This window comes from Haliotis asinina, chromosome 1 (genome assembly GCF_037392515.1).
Source record: "Haliotis asinina isolate JCU_RB_2024 chromosome 1, JCU_Hal_asi_v2, whole genome shotgun sequence".
Classification (NCBI taxonomy): domain Eukaryota; kingdom Metazoa; phylum Mollusca; class Gastropoda; order Lepetellida; family Haliotidae; genus Haliotis; species Haliotis asinina.
In genome coordinates, this window is record NC_090280.1 from 56,074,419 (window position 1) to 56,096,398 (window position 21,980).

The 21,980-nt window shown below is 37.6% G+C and overlaps 1 protein-coding gene across 5 annotated transcripts in view; it reads left to right on the plus strand.

Moving 5' to 3' along the window:
- Positions 1-21,396, plus strand: part of LOC137294466 (RILP-like protein 1) — a 36,841-nt gene extending 15,445 nt beyond the window's left edge. The window contains exons 2-9 of one of the 5 annotated variants that reach the window (XM_067825513.1): positions 342-492; positions 1,066-1,184; positions 1,563-1,829; positions 2,468-2,646; positions 5,496-5,522; positions 7,708-7,812; positions 10,904-10,953; positions 14,713-21,396. In XM_067825513.1, coding sequence (XP_067681614.1) covers positions 342-492; positions 1,066-1,184; positions 1,563-1,829; positions 2,468-2,646; positions 5,496-5,522; positions 7,708-7,812; positions 10,904-10,952 — 897 coding nt within the window. In that variant the 3' untranslated portion in view covers position 10,953; positions 14,713-21,396. Of the gene's footprint in view, positions 1-341; positions 493-1,065; positions 1,185-1,562; positions 1,830-2,467; positions 2,647-4,022; positions 4,041-5,495; positions 5,523-7,707; positions 7,817-10,903; positions 10,954-14,712 lie in introns of those variants that run through there. The other 4 variants (XM_067825498.1, XM_067825491.1, XM_067825505.1 and 1 more) reach the window with 4 other exon arrangements.
- The last annotated feature ends 584 nt before the right edge of the window (positions 21,397-21,980 follow it).

The following is a 21,980-nucleotide window of genomic DNA, read 5'->3' on the forward strand; positions in this document are numbered from 1 at the left end:
GATGTCTGCCACTGTGCTAAATGGACATGTAGAGATACAGAATTGGTCTTCAACAACCCATGCTTGTCATAAGAGGAGGGCTAATGGGATCGGGTGTGAGGCTCACTGACACATCATCATGTCCAAATTACATAGATTGATGCTCATGATGTTGATCACCAGATTCACTGGTCCAGAATTGATCCAGACTGTAGCCTTGCATGCTCCATTAAACATTGAACAAATTATGTCAAATATCTCTTTCAGCATGGTTATCAGGAACCTCTCTGGTACTGTGTTCCAGATTTGATGTTTTTAATATCTGTGCTTGTTGCTCATTATTTCTGTTACTATGGTTTCAGGAGTTGGAGCAGATTGAAGAGAACTGGCAAAGTGAAGTGAAAAAACTATTATGGGACATCAGTCAGCTGCAGGACGAGAACCGGCGTCTCCGGGACAACCTGCAGGACCAGAAACAGGCCATTGTGGACAAGGTGGTACTAGAACACAAACGTGAGTAGAAATTGGCCATTGCGCATGGGTTGATGTGGTTCTTAACAACAAATGCTAGTGGAAACAGGCAGTTGTGGTGGTTTGGTGGTCCTTAACCACAAATGCAGAAACAGGCTATTGTGGTGGTCCTTAACCACAAATGCTAGTGGAAACAGGCAGTTGTGGTGGTTTGGTGGTCCTTAACCACAAATGCAGAAACAGGCTATTGTGATGGTCTGGTGGTCCTTAACCACAAATGCTAGTGGAAACAGGCAGTTGTGGTGGTCGGGTGGTCCTTAACCACAAATGCAGAAACAGGCTATTGTGGTGGTCTGGTGGTCCTTAACCACAAATGCTAGTGGAAACAGGCTGTTGTGGTGGTCGGGTGGTCCTTAAACACAAATGTGAATAGAAACAGCATAATGGTCCTAGAACACAAGTGCAGAACTTGCTCACTTAGTGACAATTTATTCTTAAAAGTAGTGACTTACCAGTCTTGAATTTGTGTGTCTTTATCGCAGTCTAATATCTGACAATGTCTGTGTGTTTGTTTCTCTGTCCAATGCTTGACAGTGTCTGTGTGTTTGTCAACAGAGACAGAGGAGCAGGAAATCAAAGTGCTGACAAAATTGAAGGAGACGGTGGACAAACAACGGGAGGAGCTCCGCACACTGCGACGTGAAATGGAGCAGAAAGGAGTTGATTGTGAGGCGGTAAGTATCTGTCATACTCATATGGCAAAATTGTAATTTCTTGATATAAATTTATTGACTATTGATACCAAATTAGTAACTCATCGTCTAAGAATCTTTAACTTTTATTTTCATTGCCAAAGATGAGATTGATAATGAAATGGAAGAAAATTCACTTTCACTTTTAATAGATTAATCTAGCTTTTACATTAACCTGATGAAGTAGTTGATGTTATGAATCAGATGGTCAGGCCCTTTTGATATGTGGTATCATACTTTGATGGCGTTGATCACTTGTTGGTCCAAGACATTTTTAATTACATGCTTTGCCATATTGCTTGAATATTGCTGAATTCAGCGTTAAACAACAAACCAAAACAACAAGTAATTATTATCCAGCTGGGCGCCCAACTAGAGAGAGTAGCAAAGATGAATTCTGATCTGCGTCGGAAGAACCAGACGCACAAGAAGCAGACTGCTGCATTGCTGGACGAACGGGCGGACATCGAGGTGCAGCTGAAGGGGAAGGAGGAGGAGGTGGAGAAGATCAAGGAGATCCTCAAGGAGCAGGAAAACATGGACCAGCTGAAACTGGCCCGTGACGTGCGCAGGAAGAGGAATGGTATCCATGGCGATGAAGATGATGACGAGGAGGGTGCATCTGAGGTAAGGAGGATGTTCATGTAACCTGTGATCACTTGGTAAAGGAAGTCTCTTAAGTTCCAGTAACTTGTAAATCTTATTAATTTCCAGTAATCTGTTTATGTAGCCTGTGATCACTTGGAAAAGGAAATCTGCCGTTTGTTCCCAGTTGCCTTGTAGCCTTGTAGCCAGATATAAAGACATGAAGTCTGTGGAAATGAATTTTAAAAGTGATCTTTTTTCCAAAGTCGACTTTTAACTAATAGGAATTAATAAGCAAAGTTAACTATATGTGGCTAATAGTGTTGATGACAAATGAGTCAACAAATGTTCCTAATTTATGAAACGAAGTGACCCAACTACTATCCTGTGCCTGAGTAAGCTTCTCCAAGTGACTAAAATTTTGGAGTTTTGGCAGTCAAAATGTTGTGATTGTTGGTGAAACAGATTCCTAATTACTGGAGGATCTCATGGCCTCTTCAGTTCAGAATTTTCATTCTTCAATGACGAATGCTTGGCTACAGAAATGAGACACTGATCACGTGAGCTGTTCTCAAAAATGTTGTAGCCATTCTTAATACATTATCTGTAATTAAAGTTAAGAATTTATAGGGCTGCAAAAGTTTTGGGAATAAGGACCCTGATACCGAACTTTGATTCAGGAAACGATGGAGGACATAGCAAGTCGTCTCAACAACCAGGGTAAGATGATCATTGACATGACAGACCCCAACAGACCACGCTTCACCATGCAAGAACTCAGACAGGTGCTGATGGAACGCAATGAGCTGAAGACAAAACTCATTGAGGTAGAAGAGGAGTTGTCGGTGTACAAGCCAAAGTAAGTGTGAAATCGTCTCTTTCAATCAGATCATTCACATCTGAACAGGTGTTGAAGATTCCCCGTGTGCAAGTAACAGGTCTGAGGAGGTCGTCTTGTTTCTGAAGCTGGCTGGAGTGAGAAATGTGTGGGATTTTGTGAAGGGATGTCATGGGCACCACAATAGTTTATACTGTCCACTGGAGTGCTTCACATTGATTTATGTTTCCTGCCATCACATAGCTGGAATATAGCTGACTGTGGTTTAAAGCAGGATTTGCTTGTTATCAGTCAGAGACGCAACGTGTACACAAGACAACCTATCATGTCTTGTACATGAGACGGATGATTATTGGGCTTGTGACCAGAGCTACTTCATCTATAACCACGACGCTGACAGCTTTATGATCGCATCTGCTACCACTGTGACTTCAATAGCTACATCTGCTACTGTCATGACTACAGCAGTACAACTACCTCTCCTCAACAGTACAAATGCCAAAAGTGTTTATCTTACCTCACACATAATTGTCACTGTCTGATTGACTGAGCACTCTTCTAATATTTTCATTGTACTTCGTGTACATGTGAGGTGCATTGCAATACACCCCACTGCCAATAGCAACTTTTGGTAGTTGTTTTTTTGTCTCGAATAACATTAAATGATGCTTGATTGAGAAATTCAGAAATTACCAATGTTTTGCCAATGGAAATTGCGGGGAGATAGTTAACTCTAAGTCTGTTTTTCTCTTGTCATCTGCAAAATCTAGCAATGGCTACGAAAACATCTGACTCTCTTTAAATTTTGACAAAACATTCAAATGTAGTCCCTGTGAATATTAAGAAGGGGAATTACATATCGGTGACTTTACTAAAACAATATCATAGAGAAAAAACAGCAAGATGCAGGATTCAAATCATTTGATTCAGACAGGTTGGCTGAAGTGTATGATCCCATACCGATTCTTCAAACCATTCAAAATTAACAATGAAGTGTCCGGTAAGATAAATACGTTGTTCACTGGTCACGAAGGGGCCATGGGTTGAGGTACCCATGATGGGCTCAGGGAAAATAAACATAGAGGGTACCTCAACCCATGGTCCCTTCGTGACCAGTGAACTTATAATGTACTACAGTGAGAACAGAACATCTGTTACTGCCATGACATTGGTGCTTCTCACTGCTGCCACTATAGCCAGGACAACAATACCACTGTTTCTACTACTTCTACATCTATTATTACTGCTACTGCTGGTGCTGCTGCTGCTACTGCTACTACTACTACTGCTATGGTCATACTTTCTATTGACCAATATATTTTTATTGCCCTTCTGTGAGATGTTTTCATTGCCTGTGTGTGAATGTGTGTTTTCATGTCTCTCTATTGTGCTACAAGGACTTTCAATGATGTCATGTAAGTATGGTGAAATGTCCTTGTCACACATCTTTAGTATCACACCCTACCACACCCCATGGTATTCCAACGGTAGTGTTCTTAGTCAGTACAGTGCTGTAACGATCAGCTGTTGTGTATGTAATTGTATCGTGATGAGCTGAGCTGCATTGACTCTGAATCAGTATATGTGCCATGCCCCTAATGTATTCCACCTGTAGTGTTCTTAGTCAGTACAGTGCTGTAACTGTCAGCCATTGTGCATGTAACTATATCGTGATGAGCTGAGTTGTACCTACTCTGAATCAGTATATCTGCCACGCCCGTGTGTGTTTTTCAGTGTTCCCATGCTGTACAGTGCTGTAACTATCAGCTGTTGTGCATGTAACTGTTTTGTGATGAGCTGAGCTGTATTGACTCTGAATCATGATAATATGCAAACATATGGCTATAGAGTAGTCAGCTGTGATCCATATCGTGCACTTACAATCCTGCCTTGAGGTACACGTCATGACAGAACGATGCCTGTGTATTCACTGTGTATTAGCTCTGTGCTCACAAAATGTTGAGGACCACAATTCCTTCACACTACCATCATGAATTTGTTTTGATATGACTTGTTAACTGAACAATTTGAAAGAATTGGGTTATCCTTGACTATTTGTGAGTAGCATATGTACAGAATCATGCTCTCTTTCCAATCTCATTAAATCAGATCTTTTACTTTCATAAGGCCATGAAAATGTTTCTGGAGATTTTTTTTGGTAGAGATACAAAAATCAGTTAACAAAAAATTTCTTTCTCGTTACTTATTCTTGGGCACAGATGCTGTGATGCTCAGGTACAATAGGGTTTATTCAACATCTGCTATGACTGAAAGCTGCTACTAATTATCTACATTTGAAACAGGTGGTTTGAAGTTCAGAAAATTCAACTTACAAACCCTCCAGTGGATATGTCAGTAGATCTTTACACAGGGTTATATTGGATTAAAAGATGTGATTTTATGAGATGGACTATCTCTCAGCTATTCTCAACATGGCTATGCATCCATTTCAGCTACTTTGTGCACAGTCTCTGTCTGATATTTGAGTACATATAATGAAGACATTATAAAGAAAAAATAAAACTTTTTGTGGAGGACAAGTTGTAAGGATACTTTGCTTCTTATCTTTTCTTAAAATGAAGAAGTCCAGACTTCTCAAAATGTAAAATTTTATGTGAACTTTTCTTCAGTTGATATTTAAGACAATTCTTTATAAATGCAACACAAATGTCCCATTGATATTTTCTTTTGTGTAAGAAATTCTTAGGTATCTTTTATAAGGATACTCATGTTTTTTTAATGCTTTGTGCCATACTCTTGCAGGTCAGTTAATTCTGTGTACCATGTTGAGAATCATGCATGTTTTTGTGTCTGTGCTGTTTGCATGTTGCATGTGACTGGTATTAACTTTTTTATCTCTTTCCCTAAAGAGAGGAGAGCGGTGGTAGAGGAGATGCGTGAGTAACCTCCCTTTTCTGATCCACAGAGCTGTGTTAGAACTATACAAGTCTCTACTGTGTCTGTATAGTATTTGTAACTAAACAAGGCAGATGTTTTGAAGGGTCAGACACATGGTGATATAAATATGTTTGCTGTACTTGCGGTAAATTATGTCAAAAGCATGAAAATGTATAAACTTCATAACTGATCACTGGTTTCTCTGAGAGGTATTTTAGAAGTTATAAAGATGAAAGAATGCCAAGTTCTGTGGATAGTCAACTCCTGTAATGAAGATCTTGACTATCCATAGAACTTAGTTTTCGTTGATTACCTGTTTATATTTATTGCACAATTATCATGTGCTCTTTGTGACCCTTCAAGATATTTAGGTTTTGTTAGTGTTAGTCGCTTTCATAAAAAAGCTGCTCTGTCACTGATTTGAGTTGACAGAAAATTACATGCAACTCATGTTTCAAATGTTTTTTCTGTTAAAAAATTATATGTCTGTTGACATCATAACTGTGTTAGTTCTGATTCAGCTCGTTTGTTTGTGCTTCCTGTATATAATCATAATAGTAAAGCCTTTGATACTGAGCTAATTTACTTCACCCTCCCCAAACCTGTATTTCTGAGTTCTGGTCCAGACTGTTTACAGGGATGGTAATTATGAGTGTCAACCTTCAACCTCTGCTGAATACTCGATACATTCCATCTGCTTTATGAACTGCTTAGTGCTGATTCATTGACCTTAACCTTTTGAAAGTGGTCTGTCTGAACACTGACTCAAATTCAAACTATAATGTTCCTGAGATCTAGTAGTGATTGTTTCTTCCATTGTTCTGTTTCTTCCTGGGGAGTTTCATTTTCTGTTTTATTGTTGTGTTGTGTTGTGGGCAGACGTAGCAGATGGGGGTGTAACATGGGCTTATACTTATATCATAGTGCCTGTCTCATCTTGTGTGGCCTCCAAATAACAGTAGTATACTGTAAAATCCATGGTCACCCACCCTGCATTGCATTACCACTTCATTAGAATATTAGAACTCTCCTTTTAAGGCATCTCTGTCATATACTCAATTTTGTACAAAATTGCCATGCAATCCCCTCTAGACCCTCCCAAATTGACTTGTATATAATATCCTCACCTTGTTCTGTAGCACCAACCTCTCCACACCCTCCTAAATTGACTTGTATATAATATCCTCACCTTGTTCTGTAGCACCAACCCCTCCACACCCTCCTAAATTGACTTGTATATAATATTCTAACCTTGTTCAATAGCACCCACCCCTTCACACCCTCCTGAATTGACTTGTATAATGTCCGTGTTCAACAGCATCCTCCCCTCCAGACCCTCCTATATGGACTTTTTATAATATCCTCACCTTGTTCAGCAGCATCCTTATCTCCAGACCTTATTTAGTTACTTGAGAAATAATGTATAATGGTGCATTGTCTTATACCAATTCTCCAATGACCTGTTACCTCACAATATCAGTACAGTGGTTTGACCTTGTCTCCAGGTCAATCAATGTAGTCTTGATGTCATGCAAGTGAGTGAATATTGCTTAGCTCATCATCAGCTGTTATTTTGCAGCAGTTCATTGCTAGTGGTGTCAAGCACTTGAGTCAACAAGTGTTCCTGTGTATTAAATAGACGTCGGTTTTGAGTTAGTACTACAGATGCATGTCGGTTTAATGTAAGGGATTGGGGCAGTCATTAAAGGCATCACAAATCACTGTGCAGAATGCCATGAGTTCAGATGCCTGTGATTATGTTTCTGGGTCTGTCTGCACCATACCCATGGCATTCATCAGTGACAAACGTCACTCTTGGCTTTACCCCTGTGTAGGCAGACCCCTATGATGTATCATATATTTCATGTTCTAACTTTAAGGTCTGAAATGGGCACCACCCTTCAATAATTGGTTTGTACGATGCAATATACAACACAACAAGAGGTGGTATTCTGTATAATTAGTATGAACTTTTGTTGTTTGTGAAGCTATTAATGACTCTAGCTAAGCCTCTGTTGACGCATTTAAAGCCAGAGCTCTAATGAAGTGCATGGTTTTAAGGTTTGTTCAAAGAATGATGCCCAGAGTGCTTATTAGAGTAAATACGGAAAATGAAAAGCTGATGAAAGCAGTGTCAAACTCAGTAATTCACTATCGGTGCATGTTTCTTGTTGATGCTTACAGGACATCTTCCTATCGAGGGGAGGAGGTGCTCGTGTACGGACCAATCAACCGAGAGCCAGATGAGAAGGTGCCAGGAGCCAAGCGGGAAGGAGGCATTCGGAAATTGTAAGTTGAATATCTCAGTAAAAGTTAACCATTTAAATCAAGTGTCGCTGAATCGGATGTATGAATTTTGAGGTGTTGATTTTTTTTCTGTCTTTGTTACCTCCTCTTTGCATGCCATGTTTGCAGTCTTTTTTCTTTTGCCTTGCACTAACTTAGATATGGATGAGATAGGAGGATTGTTTCTTCTTTATAACACAGTCACATAGCTGTTATTACACTGTAGTGGATAAGGCTGGGAACTGCAGGGTGATCACATCCCTCCTTTTCCTTTCTTACCTTGGCCAGACTTATTTTAAGTTTCCTGTCTCGCTTCGAGTATATACTGAACACGGAAAATGATGGGTTTTCATTATTATGCCAACAACACTAAAATAAATGCATAATTCTCAGCGGAAGGGTTGTCACATGCATATACATATGCAAATATATTTCACTGGACAGCTGCTGAATTTCAGAAAGAATATAAGTTTCTCTGACCTCAAAAGATGAATAACAACATGACTAAGTTTAAACAAATCTGGCACGTACAAATTGCTTCTTGAATTATTTTCTTTAATCTGGCATGTGGACATCCGTTGCTCTGAAGCCTGCAACCACTGCAGAACATTATCCTCCCTATTCACCTGTCCTGTGTAACTGTTGTCATAAATCACTACCCATGCATGAACACCAATAAGAAACATGATTGAGGTCTGTCCCCAAGATTTAGGAAGACAAGATCTAAGTTCTCTAAAACCATTATTATTGAAAACAGCCACAAGGATGTTTCTGTAGAAGCTAGGCATGTCCAGTTAACACATACTTTCTGAAATATTCATAAGGTTGAATTCATCAAAACTGCGAATGGCAGTATTCCATCAAATGAAATTCCATGTAGCTCTCTGGGCAAGCTCTAAATAGCGACCATGGCAATAATTAGTCATGAGTAGTTCAAGTGCAATAATCACGAACACAGTGATAAAATCACAAATTTCCCGCCCCAGGCATTATAGCTGTATTTTACACGGCTGTATGTACATCCAGCACATGTTGACAGTGTTCCATTAATTATCTTCATCTGTTACCACCCAGTGTTGTTGCTAGGGACCTCCAGAAGGTGGCCTTCATTGTGTTGCAGAAAGCAATAATGCTTATCTCTCTGTCTCATAACAAACAGAACAAACAATATTTGTTTCATGAAGATTTGGTACCATAACTAACACTCAAGTAATTGTGAAATGCCCTTTTTAGCGGGGGTGGGGGGGAGGGGTGTAGATGTTTTTATTTGTGTTGATGTTTTATATAATAATGTAAACAAAGCCTAAACATGTTTCAATGATTGGAAACATCTGTTTTAGCATATGTGTTTGTTATGAAAAGGACACAGTCAGATGTCCAAGAAGTCCTTTGGCTTTTTCATGTAGTGTATATAGCTTAAATAGAATTTTGATAGTTGTTGATAAGTAGATATTTGCTACTAAGCAGCTTTTGTAATTGTGCTCTGACAATGGTTTACTGACAAATGCTAATAAGACTCATTTCCATATTGTTTGTTCAAACTGTTTGTAATTACAGTGTGTGTGCCACTAGTATTAAAGAAATATTTACTGGCCCTAATGATATGATGTATGCATTATGCTTGCCAGTGTAAACTTGTAGTTATGTGAAAGGAATCACTGTCACAGGTTGTGGAAATATGTTGTTTGCTGACAACCAATTAGATCCTCTGTGAGAGATTTGCTGTAGAAAGTTTTAATTTCTGCACCTTTCATTTCTTGCCTTGAGTTTACAGTTCAAACAGTTGGACACTGATTGTCATCTTGTGTTGATACCCACATATAATCTGATTACAGTCATTATATGCACAAGTATCCATTCTTATGTGTATCCACTGAGGGAATCATTGCATGTTGAATAGGAGATGAACTGCCTCCATTGCCAGTTTCAGTTATTTTCTTGTGGTAATCTGTATACAATATATATGAGTTGTCTCCCTTCCCATAAGTTTTGTCTTCTGGTCTATCAGTGCTGATGAAGTCCTAGTGTTCTGTATATGTACAGTTTCACTTTGGTCTGTTTGTGTCGTGCATTTTGAAATTGTATAGTTATAATCATCACAAAACCTTTGTAATATTTGATACCTGTACAGTATTGTAATTGTGTATTTTTATCTCCTGTTTGTTCATAGGGTATTTTTTGGATAGTAATGAGGGTCGTTGATGGTTAGGTCATCCATATTAGAGATAAATAACACATATTTATGTGTTTGTCTGTCTTTAAATATGCTTCTGAAAAGAAGTTAAAGAATACTTCATTTTTTCCATGTAATAGGGACCGTTCATTATTTATGGCTAGGGGGTGGTCTGATGATGATTTTAAGCGAGAGTCATCCGTTTTGTTCAGGGCAGGTAGGAGGGTCAGCAGTTTTGTACACATGTACTGGGGGGATGGGTGTGTGTGTGGGTGAGTGTGCACATAAAAATATGAAAAGATTATGTTTACAATTATGTCAGGGAGCATTGATTTTGTACATGACAAGCTGGGTTACTTACTTTGTATATAAATTTTAGTGGGGAGTCATTTACATTGTACATGTTTCTCCGTAGCAAATCATCATCACACACAAACCCTTGCAATAAATTATGAATGGCCCCTTATTTTAGTTAATCATTTATACCATAAAAGATTTGGTGTTCTTTCACATCTTTGAATAGTATATATAAAACAGTCTTATGACCTTCCTTATAGTGAGAGTCGATTGTATCTATATCTAATAGGCACAAAATGACAGATGAGGTAATGGTTCCTGAATGTGAAATATACTACTCAACTTCTGACAAGGATGCTGTGCTAACTCACTGACTTGCAAGAGTGTATGTAAATGTTTACTTTAGACTGTTTTGTTCTTTTCTTTTTTTCGTATTTAAAAAAAAATCAAATCATGCATCAACTAGTCAGATTATGTTTCCCCTGTCATATGTTGAGTAGTATATCTATGGAAATAAATTTTAGCTCAGGTTATATAACTACTACTAAACCAATGTCCTTGACTTTTTTGTGGCACTATGGTGCATTTGATCAGATACATTGACAGCTTGTTGTCTCCTCTTAGCTTTCAGAATTTATTGGATAACTTGAGCCTTCCTCAACTGGATTTGTAATGTATGTATTGGTTATATATGTCGGTTACTGTCTAGTTCTCATCTTGTACTGCTTCATTTGCTTTCAAACATAGTTATCTCCCCTGAATATTTCTCTCAGATTGTAGCCATAATTAATTGTCAGATAATATGGTAGGTTTTATGTGATTTTAGCAATATTCCAGGAAAATTATAGTGGGGAACACCAGATGTTTTTTTAATACATTGTATTTATGTGCTTAATTAAACCAGGGTCTTTGATTGACTAGTGGGCTCTTTAACCTTCAGGCTGCACCACAAACCCTAATTAATCATTTAGAGATGTTGACATTTGATAGATTTTCTGATAAAGTGTGATGGCAACTTGAATTCATGGAAAGTGAAAAATCAATGCAAACATTTATAATATAAATTTTAAAATTTAGTTGATTTTATCAAGAGCCAGTATATCTCCAGGCACTGCTCCAATGAGATGTTCTTTTTGTGAGTTTGTGTAAATTTCAAGGTAAAAATAGTAAACAGTATTTACCACAAGAGAGTCTGTTCCAATGCTCATCATTAATGTACTTCAGTCTTCTTTGTATTTGTAAGAGATGTATTTTCAAAGTCAGTATTTTAAGGCATTCATCAGGTATTTTTCTGAATATGACTAGTCACAGACTGCATTATGCACTATGTCTACAGAGAATCTTGCACTGAAGACATCTTTATTTATCCAGGGTATATTATCTCAGTTTCATTGTGAATAGTGATTTATGACACTGGATACTTGAAGAGGAAGGATTGTTTGAGTCCTGTTAGTGTTTATTTCAGATTACAACATCTGGAATATTAATAAGAGCAACCCCCATGGTTTGTAATAATCTATCATTGATAGTACTTTTGTGTCCCTATTAGCACAGTGTGGTGTTGTAGCTTATAAGTTAAAGCCTTAATTCATCACGCCAAAGACCTGGGTTTGATTCCTGACATGGGTTCAATGTGTGAAGCCCAGTTCTGGTGTTCCCTGGCAGGGTAAACCTCACTTTCTGTTACTTGCCTTCAGACAGCCATTCATCTCACATTGTAAGTTTGTAGCATATCATTTGCCAGAACCCAGACATACTGGATTTGAATCTCAGTTGCCCAGATTGTGTGTCTAGTACTGTCAGCACATTACCTGTAGATGTGGTTTTGCACTGTAGTGGGAACTGTCTTAAACTTTGGGCTCACACACACAGCTTCTTGTTATTAGCAGAGTTATGTCTGACCCATTGACTGAATTTGTTACTGGTGGGTACCTGGTATTATGCTGCTTGTTGTTGGTGTCCATTCTGCACATGTCTGTAAAATCAATTCATTTTGGTTAATGGTACAATTGCTATCTGGCAGTGGAGGCAAGATTCATATTCAGGGGAGATCACTCTAACATTCAGTGTTGATGTACTAAACCATAAGCACAAGTTTTTGTGAAAGATGTTGCTGCTTAGCATGCCAGTCACCATTCAAGAATGACAACAATTGTCACCTGGCTACACATGGAGTTTGCATGGCACACATTCCATTTCATTAAGAGCATGCCAGTTTACTCGAGTAAAGTACCCTTTTGCATGAAGATTTCAAGGTCACACAAACTCTCCATGACCTTTGACCACTAATCTAACTGAACCAATCAAATGTCAGCCAGCTAAATCAATCGGCTTCATTACTTTAATGCCCTTTTTTCTTCTCTAAGAAGGATATCTTTAGTGTCTACCATTTTGTGCAGGCAGTAGACAGTGGGAAATGAAAAATTGTGTAAAATGTCCATAACAGCATCATGCGGTGTGGCCGTAATTATTTACATGCTGACTAAAGTTAATTTTCAATCCGGAACCAAACCTAAATGGTTCATGTATTCATATGAATAATTTGGAGGATTTGATGATTTGCCAAGTATGATCGTCAATGAAGGTGTCATCTGAACTTATGGATCTTCATTTCTGTAAAAGATCTAACATTGGGCAAATAGCTTTGTTTTGATAAGGAAAGCTTTTGTCTGTTCCTAATTATTTAATTCATATTACAATCTCTGCAGAAGGCTTCATTCTGTATACTGTTTCAGCTGCTATGTAAAGCCCAGAGCTGTACATGGAGGCTTTATCAAGTTGATAAGCTGTTGCTCCGAATCATAGCCTCTTTTTGTAATGACAGTGTGGGTTGTGTTTCACTCCCTTTATAGTATGCTAGTTATACCACAGTTAAGTCATCGATACGTAGCTATACCACTGTTTCATCTACATAATTGTTGATACCCTCCATAATCTTATCCTGTGATCCACCAATCCTGTATATGTCATGGTTATGATCGTGGAGTGGTCCAAGTGGTTAGAGCCTTATTCCATCTCACCAAAGCCTGGTTCAATTCCCCAGATGGGTACAATATCCATTTCTAACTTCCCATGTGGTGCTAAAAGCAGTGAGAAACACATTCACTCACTGTGTATTCGATTGGAATGGATACAACAAAAGATTTTATACAAAAAGTCCCTAATGTCAACATTTTGTAGAAGAAGGTCCAGAGAGCCAGTAAATATCTTCTTGTGGCCTGTATTGAGCTGTGTGACTAATGACTTCACCATTAAAGGTTTTCACTTAGGAGTTGACTGTCAGATGCAAAAAATGTTGCTTTTCTTGTGTCAGTGTCGTGCGTTTCCTTTCAGATGTTATCTACATTATTGATTATTGGAACAGCTGTTAAATAGCAGTCAAACAAATACACTGTTTGCTTTCATAGATAATGTAGCCTATGTCTGCCTTGATAACTTTCCTTAGTGGTTGTGTGGTTACTTATCAGTCTACCCGTGAAGGTCCAAGTTAGAATTGATTTTCAGCAACTCATGCCTGTCGTAAGAGGCGACTAATGGGATCAGGTGGCCAGGCTGGCTGATTGGGTTGGCACATGTCATTGTTTCCCAGTTGCATAGATGGATGTTCATGCTGTTGCTTCCTGGATTGTCTGGTCCAGACTTGATTATTTACAGACCCATGCCATATACCATATACTGCGAAAATTTCAAGGCATTAGGATTTCGAGATTTGAGACCCCCACAGCTTTTGAGGTGATTTAAATTTCGAGGTTTGGGGACCATGGACCAGTGGAAACAAACGTTTGATCCTTTTCTCTGATAAATGATCCATGAAACACTCTGTTGGCAGAGTTCAAACATGAGGTCATTTTTTTTCTTGGACAATTTTCTTTTCATAAAACTAACTATTCCCAATGCTGTCCATTTGGCCAGGTGACATCATGTGTATTAACAGTTGGTTTGACTTCACTCCTTCACTTACCAGTCGTGATTAGTCTGTCGTACAGACCCTGACGTATATATATCCAAGAAAGCCCACGCAAGTCTAGGAAATGTGGCAAGTCCAGATTTCCTTAGCTTTAGGAAAATGAAGAAAGTCTCAGGGCTTCATTTCATTATATTATTTTTTTTTCACTTTGAACATTTTTTTTCAGTAAAATATGTTCATTTCACATACTAGTTGTTTGTCTGTCATGTGATCAGCTATAGATATTAGTGAATGGTGTTTACCTCAACTGGTTAAAATGGCATTTGGGAAAATCAGGGATAATAACATTAAATATTTAACTTTACACAACAACAGCATTAAAGAACAAGATTTCACTTTTTGTATGTTTTATTCTAAGGTTATTTGTTATTTGAAACTGTTGCCTTTTATCAGATTTCCTGAATGAAATAGTTTTTGTCCAGATTTTGTTTTGCTAATTCTTTCAGTGAATCGTTTTTATTTTCAGTTTTGGGTTTATTTTTGGGGATGGACCATCACCACGACCAAGGGAACGTCGCCAGCGCAGTGCAACATTCGCTAAATGACCTCTGTGGGACCTCAGTACAAGCGACCTCTGTGATGACCAATCAGATTCAGACGATGAACAGGAGCTCTTACAAAACTTCCTGTCTCCTGTTGCATATTGGGAAAGCAACGTGTAGCTATTCCATGTATGGAGTGGGGACCATAGCTAGTTCAATACTCATTCATGTTCGAATACACATTTTATGTAGCCCAGGGAATGGAAATATAGAAGCGTGTAATTACTAACATATTATAATGATTACAATCATACAGATGGACATTTTATATGATGTGTTTATGTTTATTTTTATACTGTGTATATGTATATTGTGTATATGTTACCAATTGTACATTACGACATAATTGTCTGATAACTACTGATGTCACTCAAGTGCTTGATTGTCCAGTCTTCTCTGTACTCAAGTTTTCCAGAACACAACACTGAAATAACTAATATTGTTCCAAAGTTTATCCATAATTATTGCAGTTTTAGATAAATGAGAATCAGTGTACTGTGAGTGAAATTAGATGTCATTATATAATACTATAATAATTGATTGTGATAAAAATGTACAATTATCCCATCAATGAAGGCAGTGTTTTCTCAGCTCCCTGGGCAACATGTCATTTCTGACACAAATAACCCGAATACAATAAACTGAAAAATTCAATTGAGTAAGAAATGTTACTGGGTGTCTGCAAATATTCACCTTCTATTTCACACTGGAGCTTTGGGACATCACTTTAGATGATTAGGTTAATTTGTCGGAATGACGACATATTTTCAAGTAGACTGATTGAGATGAGGCAAGTGTTTAGGTGAGGAAGAGCTATTGAACATATTTTATGAGGTAATTATCAGCATCATTTAAATCAGTTAGAAATAATATAATTAGTTATAATTAGTTTTCTGATTGTGATATGGAAAAACATTCCGTACTGATCTCGCCAAAGATATGTGTCTTACACAATGCAAATTCTACATATCTTGGCATGTTAAGAATTATGTTTTACTTCAACTTCATGATGAACAACGCCATGTATTTTTAAATCAAGGTCATAGATAATTGTGTAATCAGTATTAAATAAGTTTAGCTGATGCTTGTATTGGATGGAATATTCCATTATTATAATGTGTATATTATAGTCATATGATTTCATGATATTATAACTGCAATATCTCCATGTTATTATTACGGTTTGGTTTGCCAACTCTCACATCTTGCCTGTCCAAGTGATTATTGTTTTGATGATATTCTGAATAACAATAACAAATCAAACATTCCACTGATTTTTTTTTTGACACAATACAATAAAAAATGCAGGTACCAATGACGTACCTGACTCAACCCATCCGGAAACTTGTATTTGCTCCTGAACATTTTGTTTCAAGAACAAAAGAATACCGCTTGTATTGAGGAAAGTAGTATTCCCATTTGTTGTTATGGTGATGTCTGTCCCCTACAGAACTAAACAGAGAAAAACAATGATGGAGGCTGTGATGTTGGAAGTATTTTATCAAAAATGCTGTATTAATGGTATGTTGTGATGAATGTATGGATGACACAAATAGTTGGATTCATCAGGTGAAATAGTGGTACAATGAGAAACAGTTCATCTAGAGGTTAGTGCTTGAACTGCAGATATAGTGTGTCATATATATATATATATATACATATGGTTGGGCTTCCTTGGCCTAGTTAAAGGGGCTCTGTGAGTGTCAATAGACACATCCAGCGTTCCATATTTAATTGTACCTCAATCCCAGTTATCTAAAGCTGTTGCCAAGGGCAGGTAACTCCTGGCTACGGTTCAGGGGCCTCAGCTGTTATTACCTCCTGTGTATGAAGAGCTCACTGTACCTATATATTGTATATGTACTATTCAGATGTTGTTTGGGACATTCCAGGTCTAAAAAGGAAGTCAGTGGTCTTAATTACTTAATAAAGATTTGTGATGAATACTTAATATTACCACAAATGTTCAGATGTTTCAGATCATAAGAAACATCTGTCTATTAGTTGTTACCCAAATAGTCTTATAGCTATGTGAAATATATCAATAACCCTATTACAGTTGAGTGATATAGCTTTCACACTCAGAGAGCTCCTTTATAGGATTTGCAAGTGGAATTAGAGCAGTATGAAGAAACAAAAGCCAGCTAGGAAGTACTTGGTGCTATTTACCATCATGCCATGCTCCAGGTGAGGCTAACACCAGAGAGGGTGTCAAATCTGGATATCCCTTGCACAGTTCTGTATTGTGGTGTAGCCATTTGTGATTTATAGTTACCATGGTTACTGGAATAAATTATTTTAAGAGATTGTGAAAAAATTGATTTCTGAAAGTCACACATGATTTTTAGTTTTGTGATTACCAAAACTGTTTCTGTTAACAAGATTTGGTGTGTTTTTTTCATGAACTACAAACCACCTTAAAGTATATTTGTCCTTTGGCTGACGATTGTTATCCATAGATGTGTCAGAGCCAAGTCTCGCTATTGTGTTGATACTATATGTGAGGGTATGATAGTATGCATTTCTTTGTTACCTTTGAAACATTTATGACCTTAAGTTCATATGATATGAACTAAACAAGTATCTCTTATTTTTTGAGAAACATCCAATCCTGATTTCTTTAGTAATTAAAAGTGACTGTAAAGTGATGGTTTGGTGATTATGATGTTTTTGGACTAACTCACACGAGACAGATTAGAAAATTACAATTTGTCCATCCTGGGATTGTTAAGAGTGAAGATGGATTCGATGGAGGTGATAGCTTCATTTTCATTCCTATGTTCTCTTGTGTGAAATGAGTTGTGAAAATGAGATGGTTGACAGACCGACCCACTTATGTACAATCTTGTGGGAAACAGCTGAATCCTATAATCAGTTGCAGCCCACTAGAAAGTATTGGCTTGTGGTACAAGCTGCATTGTTCTTTGTATACTGGGGGATATTTGGGGTCATTTTGTGGCTAGTGGTAACATACATATGGTTGAATATGTAAAAACAAAACACACAACATTGAATGAGAATATTCCTTAGGTTCCAGAACAGGTGTGAATATCAGATTATGTATGTTGTCATTTGAAAAAAGTTAGTTATTTTCATGGACCAACATTTTCACAAAATGGTGCAAATAATTATCCATATATAAAGTTGTGGAGTATATAAGACCGCCACAGAACTGAAGTCGAAGCTTAGTCATTTCAGTCAGAGGAACAATGCAAATGAGATGTGTTTAACAGTTGCCCTCAAACTGATGCAGAGTTCAGGTTCAGACTTATCACTACATTTGGCAAACTTCTGTCAATTCCATGACGTTGCTATATGGTATATGTATGCCAATCTTGTTTTTCCCAAGAGAACTTATACTCATTAGAATAACAATATCAACCATATTTTTTTGGGAAAAAAGGATTTTATACATATTTTTATTGATACTTTTTAATTTCACAACTGTTTTCTTCAAAATTTATGTCCTAGGCATTGTCTTACCATGTTGGTCAGAGGTTGTATATATACACATGCCTGTAGAGAATGTGTGCCTCAGTGTAGACAGGTTGACACTCCACAAACACTTTTAAATAAAATCTTTCACTCCAAGATGATACCTTGATCTGTCAACATCTGAATAGGTGTGTCACAATGCAACATATACAGAATATTCAAAATTTGATTACAAGGCTTGATTTTTGGCATTTGGGATCATGTGATATATTTGAAAGTTTTGTTGACCATACTAAATGATTATAAGCCTTGATTGTGATTGGCCGCTTAGAAAGTTGGAATTTTGAAGTCTTGATGTTGTTTGGCTGATTAGACATTTATTATGACCTCAAATGAAGTAGGAGTAGCGTCTGAGTAAACGGTTAAATATTCTTGAAAATGAATGCTCCCCTGGTGTCACATGCAGTTTATTGTATTTGCCAGGAAGGACTTATGTTTAGTATTTCTTAGTTTGTCAGATTTTATCACAGTTTGTTTTAAAGTTATCAGGACATCATTCTGTACAAATATGTGTAAATAAGGGATCTCTTCACTAAGACCAATTTTCAGTTTTCTTGGAAATGACAAATTATTACCTAATTTGGTTTTTATGTATAGACTTGTACAAGAACCCCTGTCATGTTGGATACAAACCAGTTTGTGATAGGTCTGATAAAACTTGTGTTGTTAAAATGTTACTTGTTTGTAAATAGCTATGTTTGTTTTGTTTGTGTGTCATCACAAATGCAAGAGACTGTGTGATAATACTTGTTGCTCTTCTTGCATAATTACTACAGTTGAAAATATTTAGGTCTGCTTTTATACTCTGAATGAAATGCATTCTTGAGATGGAGATTGGTGATTGATTTCCTTGAAGTTGAACATGCGTTGGTAGACTTGTTAACATGAACAAAGGTATTTCTTCTCAAGTGTTGACAGTGTGCTCTTTATCAGATTCCCGGTATATGGAATGTGTAGTTTTCGTTAAATTCTGAACATCTAAATTCAAACTTTCAAACTGAGCCAATGTCAGGGGCAGTGGGGTAGCCTAATGGTTAAAGCATCCGCTCATCACACTTAAGGCCAGGGTTCAGTTCCCCTATGTGAGGAGACGAGTTTTGGTGTTACCTGACATGATAATTCTGAACTCTTGCTAAAAGTGTCATAAAACTATACTCATTCAGTCAGTTTCAATAGTCCGGGCAGCTGTCCTGTCTTACTGTTGAGTCTAGCATGGAAGCATTCAAATATTTTAAAGTGAGGCTGTAATTGGAAATAAGTACATTTTGAAATTTTAAAATTTAGTGTGGCAGCCAAGCAATAAGAAAACTGTTCACTAGTCATGCCAAGATCCATGTGCCTTTTCAACTGTGGTTATATACAGTGTGTGAAAGAACATGTATGGCAACCCTTTCATGCAAATATTCCCCAAATTCAGATTATTTCTACCAGTACTTACCTTGAAACTTATATTTATATATAGTCATATCCACCTGACTAGCAAGATTTGTAAAACATGGACAGATTGGTATTGCCCGAATTTACTGAAAATACTCTTGAAAGGCAGACTTGAATATTTTAAACAACCAGCTTTATGGGTCTTCTGGTTTTGTTTTGGGGGTAAACAATTTCACCTTCAGCTATGGCACCATTGAACTAAATATTGTAAGCCTATAGTCCTCCAGTCTACAAGGTGTTTGCTGTATGCCTGGGAGGGTGGATGTCGGCAGGTGCTGGTATGGTTCTGGATAAATCTCTGATTTTGGTAGACATACACTGACTCCTGGATTCATTTCCGTGGTTCTTGCAAATAAGCCATTAGTGCATAAGTGAAAAGCTCTGGGGCTCCTTTCACGAAGCAACCTTTACTAACTTTAACCTGAACTCCCATTGCATTAAGGCTCCTTAGTGAGTTACGATCATTTTGGCACTTTGTGAAAGGAGCCCTGGTAGCTATTTCATGCCATTATTTCCATGCTACTGTTTGAAGTTGTACTGTGGGTTAACCTTATGATAGGATTGTATGTGAATGATTGTGGCTGTAACGATTCACTGACAGGACAGTACTCTGTAATACTTCAGTTAATGTTGGGCCATTAGGGTGGGTGTGTGGTTAGAGCATTCACTCCTCCTAGGTTTGAATCCCCATGGGTACAATGTGCCTTGATATTGCTGAAAGCAGTGTAAAAGCCAACTCACAAGATAAGATGTCACGTGAGAGATCAGTGGTACAAGTGGTTTCATTTTTCTTATGAGACTTTCCATGAACCATACAAGCATCTGCTTCTGTTCATTCTTAACTCGTGTACGAAGTGATGTACATGTGCCTCAATTATTATGCAAATAATGCTAACTTACATGCTGTATGCAACTTCAAGTATCACTGAGGTCGTCTTCTCATTTTGGCAGTATTTGTAAAAAGTGTGTAAAAAAAGGGGCCTAGATTTTCAAAGCTCTCTTAGTACTAAGATACAAAATGTAGTCATAAGTGTCATACATTAATACTATCTTGGCTCTAGGAGAGCTTCAAAAATGTGGGCCCAGTTCTTCCAAATTCAACCATTCTGGCTCTATCTATCAAGAATTGTTACTCGTTATTGGGGCTAGCATTTGTACTCATTTATGTCAAGGCCTATGGAAGTTTCTGTTTATGGCTTTCATTAGGTAAGACCTTATACCTGCATTGCCCGAGCTTCAAACGAAAATTAAGCTAGCATGCCATGGTTAACGTATACCTTGTTGACAGATATTTCTAAGGAAGTAATCTGGTAAAGCAGGACATCAGCAGTAAATGAGAAGACCACCTCCCAATGGAAATTGTGCAGTTTGCATTTTAACTCGATACACGACTGTTGTATGGTTGTACGTTGTGTGAACTATTTTGTAACTTTACCCACACTGTTCTCAGCTCTCATCTTGACATTAACAAAGCATCAGGTCAAGGTTGGTGTGATTTAAACACAGTACTATAAAAAAGTGGTAAAAACGTGTATACTCCCCAGGGAGTTGAGAACAGTCTGGGCTGAGATTTGTGCAGATGCTGGGAGCCTCCAGTGAACAATGTGTGCTAGTACTTGTCTCATTCTACTGCCATAAGCTCATCACTCAATAAAATGTCTACAAATTCAAACAAATTTGTTCTTTTATAGCATAGAGTCTGACGACACCACACAAAAAACACAAAATGATAGCCAGTTAAGAACACCCATGCATTGACATTACCTATTCTGAAAAATCTTTTTACTTAAACTTCTTTTGAATAGAATATAATAGAAATAGAAATTTGGAATAAATCACAGGAGCTTTCAATGTATGCTCTTCAAAAAAAGTACAGGAACCTGAACTTCAAAGTCTGGTAGAAAGAAGACCCGTTGAGGAACGCTACAATGACATTCATCTTGTGTATATACAGTATCATTTCAAATTGTCACCATGCACACGTGCGAGCCTCCTGCACGTGCATGGGGTATCATCATGACTGTTGATGTTTTTCAGGCAGGTCGATAAATCACTGTAGACCATATTTTTCGATAATTTTCTTGCATCAGTGCATAGTTTGGGTTTTCAGGGTCATATCACACACTACTGACTGAAAACTCAAAACCTAAAATATCCATTCGTACTCCAGTCACCTAACAAGGGGGAAAACTGAACGCACAGCTTTGCTTTGAATGATATGTGGCGGTGCATTCTCAACACATCCATTATTATTGTATCA